Source organism: Zalophus californianus, chromosome 3 (genome assembly GCF_009762305.2).
Source record: "Zalophus californianus isolate mZalCal1 chromosome 3, mZalCal1.pri.v2, whole genome shotgun sequence".
In the NCBI taxonomy this organism is placed as follows: Eukaryota; Metazoa; Chordata; class Mammalia; order Carnivora; family Otariidae; genus Zalophus; species Zalophus californianus.
The window spans coordinates 69,644,181-69,656,998 of NC_045597.1; the positions used below are offsets into that span (position 1 = coordinate 69,644,181).

At 37.3% G+C, this 12,818-nt stretch overlaps 1 protein-coding gene across 5 annotated transcripts in view; it reads right to left on the reverse strand.

Moving 5' to 3' along the window:
- FRY (FRY microtubule binding protein) overlaps window positions 1–12,818 on the reverse strand; it is a 447,087-nt gene that overhangs the window by 161,030 nt on the left and 273,239 nt on the right. For all 5 annotated transcript variants that reach the window (XM_027589569.2, XM_027589564.2, XM_027589563.2 and 2 more), the window contains 7 exons: window positions 12,369–12,459; window positions 12,081–12,160; window positions 11,890–11,970; window positions 5,896–6,064; window positions 2,947–3,039; window positions 2,754–2,852; window positions 895–996 (listed from right to left, as the gene is read on the reverse strand). In XM_027589569.2, coding sequence (XP_027445370.1) covers window positions 895–996; window positions 2,754–2,852; window positions 2,947–3,039; window positions 5,896–6,064; window positions 11,890–11,970; window positions 12,081–12,160; window positions 12,369–12,459 — 715 coding nt within the window. The remainder of the gene's footprint in view (window positions 1–894; window positions 997–2,753; window positions 2,853–2,946; window positions 3,040–5,895; window positions 6,065–11,889; window positions 11,971–12,080; window positions 12,161–12,368; window positions 12,460–12,818) is intronic.

Sequence of the window (12,818 nt, forward strand, 5' to 3'; positions counted from 1 at the left end):
AAAGTTATAAAGCCAAATTTAAAGCTAATCATTATAGTAGTTTTAACTGTAGGTTCCTCAGTTTTAGGAACAATGACTTCATTCCTCTCATTGAGCACCTGTGCTGCCTACCCACCACAATACTTGTTCAGTGAGTGCCTAGGGCTGATGGACTGCCATGTGGCTTGAATGGAATACCTTCAAATAATCACAAATCACAATGACAGGTAATAAGTATTCTCTGTGACTGGGGCCCAATCCCCCCACAGAAAGGAACTTTTCCCCTCAAATATTTTCCTAGATTGGCGGGGGCAGAGGAAGGATGCAGGAAGTACAGGTGAGCTTCTGAAATCAATTCACATGGTTCTGCCAGCGAAGTGCAGCCTCCCCTTTTTTAAAATCAGTTAGATAAAATGCAATAATTAATGCATATACAAAGGTATTTAATTCTACCCCGAAAATGATCCTTACTAGAAAAGATTTATTTCCCCAATTTGGGAGTGATTTCTCTTCTCCTTGGTCATCTTCTAAAACTGACTATATTTGGGGTGCCTGACTATATTTGGTCAGTTAGGTGTCTGACTCTTGGTTTTGGCTCAGGTCATGACATCAGGGTAGTGAGATCAAGCCCCCTTTTGGGCGTCTACTTGAGATTCTCTATCCCCCCTCCCTCTGCCCCTCCCCCGGCATGCATTATAAATAAATAAATAAATAAATAAATAAATAAATAAATAAATAAATAAATAAAGTCTTATATTTAATAAGGAGAACTCTCATTAATATTTTTTTTTCATTATCCCAATAGTATAGGATAATTCCACTGCAAACTTTAGGAATCACTCGCAGAAGCACATGTAACCGTCTCAGATGCATATCTAGGGTATAAAAGATTGTTTTGAACTGAGAAATACTAACTTTAAGGTTGGATAAGCAGTTGTTGAGGAAAATGTGCCACCTGTTCAGGAACAGCTGCTTCTGACTGACACAGAGAAGGCAGGTCACCAGGGGGTACAAGGCCTGAGGAGAAAGAAGGTGAGGTCATGAGATGATTTCTACTTCAACAAACCAGGTAACACACATTCTCTGGAATCGCTACCTAGCCATCTCCCTCTGTGGGCCAGAATAAACAGGACGCTCTATAACACAAGGCTCAACGGGAGCCATGCAGAGGTAAGCATTTCGCAAATGCCTTCTGACGATGTTGGGGGTGGAATTATCTAGAATTATGAAGTGTATAATAAGTTTCATGTATAGTAAGTGGAAATCTGATTCACTGATTTAGTCTTCACTTACGAATTTTAAAAACAAACTCATTATCTTAGATCACTCTCAATCCTCAGGGAGAAAGCAGGAAGGCACACTAATTTTAAAAATATTATTGGGGTTTTTGCTCATAAACATCTACTAGCTTGTCCTTGTCTAAGAGGTAGGTGTATATATTTTCTTTTGCATGCAATCTTCCTGTAATTAAGGAAGATTCCTAAAAGAAATGTTATTGCATTGGTAAACTCCACCAAGACAAATTTAACCACAGGAGGAATTTGCTTACTAGTGAATAAACAGAGGTGCTACTGTGCTTTTCCTGCCTAACTGGGCTGGTTTCCCACAGCAACTGGAGAAGATAGAAAAGCTAGCAACTGGAGAAGATAGAAAAGTAATGAGCAGCCACCCAAAAAATTTATATGCAGAACCCATCACCATTCTGCTGAACCAGACATACACCTTGAGGGCACCCAAAGAGTTAAGGCTAGTGAAGATTTAAACAAAAATATAACAGGCTCATCCATTAAGTTGAATTAACAAAAAACAATTGCCACAATGAGATTCAGTGCTTCACAGACCATTAACTTCATTTTTTTATTCGCTTGGTTTTAAACTGACTTTGAACTAAGCTACCACTGAGTATAACTCTAATTCCAGCCAGTAATCTAAAAAAAAAAAAAAAAAAAATACTAGTGATTAGTCACAATGACCATTGACGTAGGAAAAAATACTCAAAACAAAAATCAAGGTAAGCCAGTCTTGACGTAGACAATGAGGACATCTGTCACCACTGCCAGCAAAGCAGCTCTGGGCATTAGCTCCAATAATGGTGGCAATGCTCATACTTTGAAGACTGGCATAAATCATGCCAGTAAACCAGCTCCCTAAGTAACCTGCTTCCTCCATACTGTCACAATTATAGCTCATATGCCACGTGTTGATTCATAAACCAGAGTCTTTTTTTTTTTTTTTTTTTTTACTACTGAGGGCAAAAGGTTGTGGTAATTCAAAAGATTTTTCTGTGCCGCTGCCCATCAGCACAAACGCTTTCCCAACTACTGTTTCCTCAGCCTTCAGAGAAGCTTTCCTATGTCTCTCTCCCAACTCCCTTTGCTGCCTGCTTCCATTTTGATTTTGAATATCAGGATAGGAACGAACCAGCGAAGACCTCTGGAGATTGAAAAAGATAAACTGTTATTATAAACTTTGACTTTTAGATTGGAAAAAATACTCAAAACAAAAATCAAGGTAAGCCAGTCTTGAAAATAAACAACAGAATCTTAGGACAAGAAGGGTCATCTGAGGTGACACCATCTAATCCCCTTATATTATTGTGATCCAGTTACGGTCAACGTTAAGTGTAAGCTCCAAATTTTGAAATGCTCCCTCTTTTGGGGGCAGCTGTAGGTAATGCTCCCTTCTGGGGGACCCTGATGACTCTCAAATAGATTTCAGCCTAAGGATTTTAGCCTCTGCAGTTTTGCGTTTTGGATTTTCTCAGAGTTACCAACCAACGAATGCTTCTTTCGAGAAGAAAGTTCCAGCGTGGTGTCATATAGGCTTTCAACAAAGTTTCTAAGGCAGGGAACATTTACTTCATTTTTAACAGCCTAAAATAGAGATGCATGTTAATATCATATTAATGAAATTGGTGATTCTCTAATCCAATTTGAAGAAGTTCTTAAAAATAAAAACGTAACTCACGGCAGCAACTGGGACAAGAATTTCAACAAAAAGCCCAGCCAAGGCATGCTTGATATCTTTGTCTTTGACCTCGAGGAAATAATGTGCGCATTCCTAGGAAGTAGAAAAAAGCATAAAGGAGGGAGAACAGATTGAAATGTGTACATAAATGTACTTAAACAAATTTAAGGAAACAGCTCTTAATTCAATCATATACACTAACATAGCATATTCCTTAATCCATTAAAGAAAATCACTGGATTCTAGCATTAATACTTAAGTTCAAAATGCCCTTAATGATATTTTGCAAGACTGGTTTTCTCACCCTCCCACTTCTCTCAAATCACTATGCTGAAAGGACAAAGCATCTACAACCAGGAAGCAGGTACTCATCCACTCACTTATTGGTTGAGTCATTCAGACATTCATTGCTGACAAATTTCTCTTGACCACCTACTATGCGTGGGGCCCTGGGTCCTTGATTAACCCACAAACACGGGTCCCCAGAGAAGGTAAACATGCAAAGAGAGGCAGAAGATATTAAACTTATTTTGGGCCCTGTGACAGCCCCAGGCACAGAGCTGTTTAATTCTTAGCTCTGACATTTTCGGTGTGTTTATTATTCAGAAAGTTTCATAAGCAAGTCTGGAATGTTGCCCTCCCCCACCCCAGGCAAGAAACTTTTAGAATAGTTCCTCAAGCAAGGATGTCTTTGCCTGTGGACTACTATCTATGAAAGGGTATCTTTGGTGGCCCAGAGAATCATTTATTGGGGAAGCTGGCCTGTTGAGAATTCCACCAGCCCCTTTCTCCTTCCTGGCCTTTTTGGTAGTAACTCTTCATTAGGTATTGTTTTCATGGAAGGGTCCAAGGCTACAGGGATTTGTGATGATATGTTAATATCTATATTAGCTATTATACTTATTTTCAGTCAACATTGGGACCACTGCCAACAAAAGTTAACACAATCCCTAGTCTATTGATTCTATACTAAGACATCAGTCCAAGAAAGGCATTGCCAACATGGAGTCATTGAAATGATTTCCCCAATGCAGAATGGCTCTTCATGACTCCTGGAATTGGGGCCCTTTTCCTACATTATTTTGTATATGTGTGTAAATACTCTTTTGAGTCATCATTCAAATACATAGATACATGAATTATTCATATGAGAGAGGGATAAAAAGTGTTAACAGTTACTAAGTGCTTACCACATGCCAACAGTCCTCTGAGCCACCTTCTAAGGTTAGCACCATTATGGCAGCTTTGCACAAAGGTAAGTGAGGTGGGGAGGGGTTAAGGGTGACTTGCCCAAGGTCACAGTGTTGGTAAGTACTGAAGTTTGAATTTAAACCCAAGAAGTTTGATACCTGGCCTATATTCTTTTTTTTTTTTTAACAGTTTCACAGAGATATAGGTCACATGATATGCAATTCACCCACTTAAAGTGTACAATTCTATGGCTTTTAGTATATTCATAATTGTACATTTTTTAAAGATTATTTACTTATTTCACCGATTTGAGAGATTGAGAGAGAGAAAGAGAGAGGAGAGAGAAAGAGGGCAAGCAAGGGGAGCGGCAGGCAGAGGGAGAGGGAGAAGCAGACTCTCTGCTGAGCAGGGAGCCTGATGCAGGGCTCGATCCCAGGACGCTGGGATCATGACCTGAGCTGAAGGAGGATGCTTAACTGACTGAGACACCCAGGCGCCCCCACAATTGTATTTATCACCACAATTAAGTTTAGAACCTTTTCATTATCCTCCAGAGAAACTCTGTGCTCTTTAGCAGTCATTTCCAACCTCTCTATCCACACTCCCTTCCTCTAAACCAATCTACTTTCTGTCTCCATGAATTTGCCTATTCTGGACATTTCATATAAATAGAATCATATAATATGCGGCCTTTTGTGTCTGACTTCTTTTACTTAGCATAATATTTTCAAGGTACATCCATGTTGTAGCATGGATCAGTTCTTCATTCCTTTTTATGGCCAAATAATATTCCCTTATATGGATATACCACATTTTGTTTATCTATTCATCAGTTGATGAACACTTCGGCTGTATTCACTTTTTTGTTATTATGAATAATGCTGCTATGAACATTTGCATTCAAGTTTTTGTGTGAATGTATATTTTCATTTCTCTTGGATATATCCCTAGAAATGTGGAATTGCTGGATTACACAGCAATTCTAGATATAACCACTGAGGAACTGCCAAACTGTTTTCCAAAGTTGTTATGCCATTTTATATTCCCACCAGCAGTGTACAAGGGTTCCAATTTCTCTACATCCTTACCCACACTTGCTATTATCTGTCTTTTTGATCATAGCCATTTTAGTGGGTATTAAGTAGTAGAGCGTATATGTCTAATCCATCTAAGCTCTTCATTGACAAAGACCCTCACTAAACCTAGTTCACAGCATTATTAAAGAAAGTTTTATAAATTCTAATAGAGCCACATGTTCTGCAAAATCCATATTAGCAACAATTCTTTTGTTAGTACATAATGAGAAACACTGCGTAATTGACACCTAAACCATATGTATGGTTTGGTTGATTTTTAAAAAACTGATCCTCTTTTATAGTAGGAATAAAAAGTTTTCTGCATTATTTAAAGTTCTGATGCCTATGAATGTTAACATAGCCACCTCAATGCTATCAATTATAAAAAGCAAAAAAATCAGCAATCAACATATAGGTGAGTCAAAAAGAGCAAAAAAGCCAACCAATAAGACATTCCACTATACACCCTACTTCAAAGGTGATATGAAAGTTTAAAAGTGAAATTATCTGGCTACAACTCTATTATTTGGTTACAAAGCACGTTATGCATTACTGAGGAAAAAGTAGGAGTTTCTCCACATTGTCAAGTGAATGGGCTTTCACATTCCAAGCCAGTCATTCTGATAAAGGGAGCCGTTCGGGTTGATAGCCCTTTGGTTCTCCTGCCCAAGATAATACCTACCTGCATAAACTGAAGAGAAGCCTCGAAGTCCTCCACTGGATACATCTTAATTCGAAAGAACTTCATCCCCATTATCAAGCTGATAATGCTCTGAACAACATACGGGCTCTGCTCTTTGTGCCGTAATTCCTTGAGTTCTGCCATAAATTTCTTCTTTACAGCAGGGAATCTAAGAAGAGAACATGAGTGGTTTATCAAATAATGGGTATGAAAGTGACTATAATGGAGGCCTCCAGCATCTAGGAGTGACAGGGCACAGTGACAGGAGTCCTTTGAATCAGTTGAGTACATGGCTGTCATTTTGTAAGGATTTCCTACTGGGGATTTGGTAAAGAGTACAATCTTCTCCTTTCTTCTCTTATTCTATAAGATGCTCAGCATTTCCCTCAGTCAGGGAGAAGATTCAGGGTTATTTAGACCCTCTTAAAATGGCCTCGCTGTTAAACTGAGCATGACAAAAAGCTCCATTTCCTCAGGCTGGGCAATTTCCAACATAACTGCAGACCCCAAGGGCCTAAAGTATCTCTAATTGTAAGCATCTGAGCAATAGCACAGGCCTGCTATCTCTGACAGTGACAGCAAATCATGCCAAGAAATCGTCCTAATTCATTTCCAGAGTTTTCTATCGTTGTTTCTTTTATACTTTTAGGTTAATAATCATTGAAAAAAATACTTTTAGGTTGTAAGAAAATCTAATGATGAAAAAATTCAAATCAAATCTAAAAGATGAATAAGATTTTTCTACACGCACAGGATGTTACAACTAAAAAGACACAGTCTGCAAGGAACTTAAGGCGTCTGTATCGCCTAAGAGTAAAATATTAATAACTAATAGTATTAATTACAACAACATTATCATATAGGATTATAAAAAAGAATAGATCCTAAGAGGCTAGAAAATAGTAGCAGATCTGCAAAGTACCCAAGGTAGAGGAACATATACATAAAAGTGATCCCAACTATTTCTGAAATGGCTGGTTAAAAGAAAAAGGCAAGCATTCTAAAATTCACTGTGTTTTGCTTCCTGAGATGATAAGCCTGAGGTTCTAGAAATGTGAAAAGGTCATTTAGGAGCAAGGCATGATTAAAGAGGGCTCTTATGATCATAAAAGTTAAAGGCCAACTAACAGAATCCTGGAAGGTTGAAACGACTCTTGACAGCTCAAGGTAGAAACCTGAGGACAAATAGAGTAGGTGGTAAGCATGAAGCTATTGTTTCACCAAAAGGCAGTACAAGAGGGCCATGACTGGTAAGTTGGTGTCGGAGACGTGGCGACACCTGGTCCTTTTCTCGTTCTTGGCTCCAGTGCAGGAGGGTACGTGGTGCTCATTTGGGAACAATTGGTTAAAACTGTATTTTTCTAAACCAATTTATAGATTTTTCTTCTTACCTGCTACATGTATTTTACAATAAAAGAGGTTTTTTAAGAAGGCAGTGGAAGAGAAAATATAAAATCCAAATTCCAATGTCATCTTAAACTACTTCTTACAGAGTAGAAAATACCCTGATGCGGAGGACGGAGACGATGACAGCTGCAAGCAGACATCCAGAACCTACGATATGCCAAGCAAAATTCAGTGAACCCTGCATTTCATCGTCACGATCACGTAATCCTCACAACTTGAGCAGAGCACTATTATCATACCCTTTCTACAGAAAAGGAACTCGAGGCTGAGACTTCTTAATGTGATAAAATTGCACAGCTGTAGGCGGCAGAGCCAGAATTTCAAGCCAAATGTCTGGCTCTAGAGTCCCTACGCTTAATCTCTGTGCTATGTTTTGTCTGGACACGTGGTTCTCAAAGTGTGGCCCCCAGATCAGCAGCAGCAGCCCTGCTTGGGAACTTGTCCGAAACACTCATTATTGGCCCACATCACACCTACCGAATAAGAAACGGTGGGGCTGAGTTCCAGGACTCTTGTTTAACAAGCCCCAGAGGTGATTCTGCTGTGCTCAAGTTTATGAAGCACCGGTCTGGACTAGGAATAACGATAAGGTATATTTGTAAGGTGGTTTATATTTTCTGCACATTATACTCTTACATTTTTACCTTTGCAACAATCCACTGAGTCAGGCAGTGAACGCATTTCCATTTTACAAATGAAGAAACAGATGTGGAAGATCAACATGACAAAGAAGACTCAAACCCAGGTCTTCTGACACAAATTCCAGGAATTTCCACTGTACTCCAGCTGCCTTACATTGCCATGAACTACGAAATACAGTCACTGCCTTAAGAACAGTGTACAGTTTGGGAAGATAAAGCAATGTAGAACTGACCATGAACCATGCAAAGAATAATAATGATAATAATAATAAATAAGATTATAATCATTAAAAATTATTTATAAAATTAATTATTATGATTAGTTATTGTTTATATTAGTGAATATTATTTATAAGATTATGCTATAATATATATTATATAATAATATATTATATAGTAATAATATAATAATGTGATATAATAATAATATAATAATAATTATTTGTGAGGTGCGCTGGCCAGTGCCTGACCCTTTGCTGGGATCTCGCTGATCCTTCCGGGAGATGGAATGGTCAGGCCAGATCACTTTCTCATATTTCACATTGCCTTTTACGAGAATAATACACTTAAAGAGGCTCCAGGGCACAGGAGAATGAAAGGGCTCTCTTTTTCCAGCTGGATAATTAGTGGAGATTTCTGGGGATTTGAATTGGGGCAAAGGCTGAGTCTTTAGGCAGCGATGATAAAGGGTGGGAGGCAGAGATGGTGTGCAAAGCAATGGAAAGGACACTTTTAATCAAGATTATAAAAATTTATTAATTCTCAACTGGATTTTTAAAAATTATATTTTTATTTACGTTATTCCCAAACACTAAAAAAACTTACCAAGGATTTTAATTTTGAAATGTGAAAGCTTAAAAGGAAAAAGTAATCTTATAGGTTAGAGTTATATTGTCTTAAAGACTGTATGATACTTAGGAAAGTTTGTTTTCTATCTCTAATCCATGACTAAAACAAGGAACAGTAGGAGAGCGCAGGTTACTTGTATAACTTACTAGTTCAACATTCTCATGAGTGGGTGGCTGACAGTCTAATTATTTTTCATGGAAGAATAAATATGGCTATCTTTTACAGGTCCCAGATGACATAAACATACTACTTTAGCATTAAAAAAATCCCAAAATCTATTTGCACTTAAAATCCATTTTTCCATAAAATAATTTTAGGGAAAAATTAATTCATTTTCAATGACTGTGCCTTTAGTGTTTTGTGCTGTCTTTAGTAAATACAGTAACTAAATGATTACTCAGTCTTTGGTATACTAGAACATCCATATGAAAATAAACTGCTTTGAAATGTTGAATACATATTATAAAAGTGAGAGTTTAAGAATATATACCTTATGATTATACCACATAAAGAGAAAGTAATTTTGAAATCTATGTATCTTAGAGGCCATTATCACTATTTAAATAAATATACCAGATTTTAACCAAAAAAAAACTTACCTTAAAAAAAAATCAAACTTTAACTTAACTGACTTTCAAAACGTCAACACTTGGGAGGGATATCACTAAATAGCAAAATCTTTTTCCCTTAATGATAGGAATTAAGTGCATTATCATTAGTAAGATAAAAAATAGTGATTTGGGGGCGCCTGGGTGGCTCAGTTGGTTAAGCGGCTGCCTTCGGCTCAGGTCATGATCCTGGAGTCCCGGGATCGAGCCCCGCATCGGGCTCCCTGCTCAGCAGGGAGTCTGCTTCTCCCTCTGACCCTCTTCCCTCTCATGCTCTCTATCTCTCATTCTCTCTCTCTCTCTCAAATAAATAAATAAAATCTTTAAAAAAATAGTGATTTTGCTAAAACTTAAAGACTAATACTAAGCATTAATAACTAAAGTCATAATGAAGAAAATATTTCATATGCATTACCACTGGGAGCTGGATGTAAAGTCTAGAATTAGAAATGTTATATGACTCAAGTTTAGCACCCTGTACTAGATAAGCATACATCCTTCTTTCCCCCCTGAGAACAAAGGAAACAGTACTTTTCTAAGGCAATGACAAAGTAATGTTTCTGGCATACTCACGAAAAGGAAGCAATGTGATAATTTGGATTATGACACCAGTTTAAGATTGTACTATCTATTAATAAAGGTTATCTATACATTGAGTGGTTGAGAATATATCATTGTGATTACTATACACTACTGTAGTTACTATAAGAAGCCACTGACCAAGGGGTTCTCTTATGACTGGAAAGTATTGGAGCATTGTCCAAATTGAGACATTTCATATACCCGACTATTGCCGAATTGGGACAAATACTGACATCATGGAAATTAAAACAAGCCATGGTTGGCAAGAAAACACTGGCTTGGTGGATCATATAAATCTGACCTAATATGGAAATTCCTATAATCTTAGAATGTGGCTTAGTTATGACATTGTTTTTCAGTTCATTCACAACCAACTCAAAATCACTATTGCTAAGGAAGCTCATTCTACAGTAACCAATATTGTAATGCACAGTTCACAAAAACTAAGAAAAACACAAAAAGCCATTTTTGGCAAATTAAATTTTCCAAATGACAGTATAAGAGAATTGGGCTGGGATAATTACAGAAGGAATTACACAGGAATATGTTGAGATTTTCAGGGTTTGACACAAATGAGCCAAATACATATCAATAACTCATTTTTCTGATCTTTTCTAGGAATGGGGTTGATACATGTGAATCAACTTGCTAGGTAATTAAACCTTCTCCCTTCAAAATGCCAATACTTTTTATCATTCAACTGCAATAAAAAGAGATGTATTGGGCTTTTTTTTCTTGATGACTCATGAACCACAATTATGACAATGGGCTGCAAAGTCAATATATAATCTCATGCAAAATGGCCCAGATAACACTATTGTTTAGTTCTTATGTATGCTTTGGCTACTTTTTCTTTCCTCTCTGTTGCTGCTAGTCTTTGAGCTTGATATTTCTCACTGGCATCAGTGTATCTACCTCTCTCCCATCTAACACTGATATTTTATGTGTTAAAAAAAAATGTATAGTTGAGATGAATAGATAAACCAGGTTTAATAAGTCACACTGAAGAATTCTGGGGGTCTGTTTCCTGAGTTCTTGTCTCTGTTTTCACTAGGTAAGGTTGCTGAGTAAGTACTTTTTTACAAAATTTTGTTTTTTGATAAACTGGGCATTTCCATGCTATTAAGTTAGGAAATTCCATCTCTTGGAGATAAAAATCTCCTTCTGAGGATTGCATTTCACAAGCATCAGGGCATCACTGTTGCTTTAAGCTCACCTCTTGGCCTGGATTCATATTTTGTCTCTGGCTCATTTTGCTTAACCTCGGCATTCAGGATTTTGCCTGATTTGCCTCAGGGTTGAATAAGATGAAGATGGGTGAATAAGGTGTGACATCACTTTTGGAAGAAGTATATTATTGCTAATAGTCTAACACCACTTTGTTCTAGCCTGCTAAGTAGTGTTATGGGGCCAGATAAATTTAGCAATGAGAATTTTCCCCTGACTTGTTTCCATGACAGAGTCTGGGACATTTTTAGCTCAGCTGAATTAAGTAAGGTCTATAGTAGAGGGACATTCTAGAATGGAATTTTCCCATTCACAGATGATATATATCATAACTACCCACTCATGGAATATAGAAAACAAAACTTCTAAAACTGGTAAACTTCTTTGGAATATTTGGGCAGAGAGAAAAGTAATTTGGTTAGTCCATTTCTTTCTTTGATGCAGTAGTCTGAAACTCACGGACTCCTGGTAGGACCTGGACCAACTGCCAGGTAAAAAAGATTATGGAGAAAACAACTAAAAACAGACTTGGTACTTGCCTTGAGGGAGCTTTTAGTTAGTTTCAGAGACATGGCACCCATCACAGAAAGGAGCCTAGCTCTCTACTAGCTCACACACAGCCCCTTCCTGCAGTAGAAAAGGCACTCAAGTTCTTATGGTAAAGGACTGAGTTCACTTACTTAGCTTGTGCCAACACGCCAATGACTTCCGCATACAGGTCTGCCACAATGTGCATATTGCCAGTGTTAGGACCAAGGTACCTAAATAGGATATGAATAGACAAGTGAGGGATCCCCCATTATCTAAAAAGAGCACACTTGTTTGAGATTTAAGTACCCCACTTCTTCAAAATTCTTAGGAGAAAAATTACCCTTCTTTGTACTTAAAGTGCTTGAAAGCCAAGTTAATAATGTCATGTATTAGGCTGTCTATTACAGGATGAAGTGGAATCTGAAAAGAAAAAAAAAGATGGCTTTTAACTTGGAAGGGAATATTAAGGATCAAATCAGTAACAGTATTTCTGGTAACTATATATGGCCTTTAGCAATCAATAAACATAATTCACATAACCCAGTATTTGAAATTCATGAACAATTTAAAACTTAGATTTTAAAAAACATTAAGTCCGATCTAAAAGGAACATTAATTACTGACCTACCTGTTTCAAAACTTCTATTAATACTAAAGAAAAAATAAAATCAATGGCGAGGTCCCGTCTTTCCATTAAATAATCTCGCTGTTGTTCATCACTGTAAAATTTAAAATATTCACATTCAGTGGCATTGAAGATATTCTCGGAGTGATACAATTCACCAGACATAGAGGGCTCATTCCCAATGGACTGCAAACCAATTCTGCTATTATGAGATTACAGTGGTAAATATATGCTAACACTTATTCTCAGTGAGTGAGGTGTAGGGAATTCACATAGGAACAGAATACCTGACTTCAAATTTCAACTTTTCAACCATGTCAACTTGAGTAGCTACTTGTGAATCTACAAGCTCGTTCAATGGACTTCTCTTTCTTTCTTTCTTTTATTTTTTTTTTCAGAGCAGATTTTTTATTGTTATGTTAATCACCATACATTACATCATTAGTTCTTGAT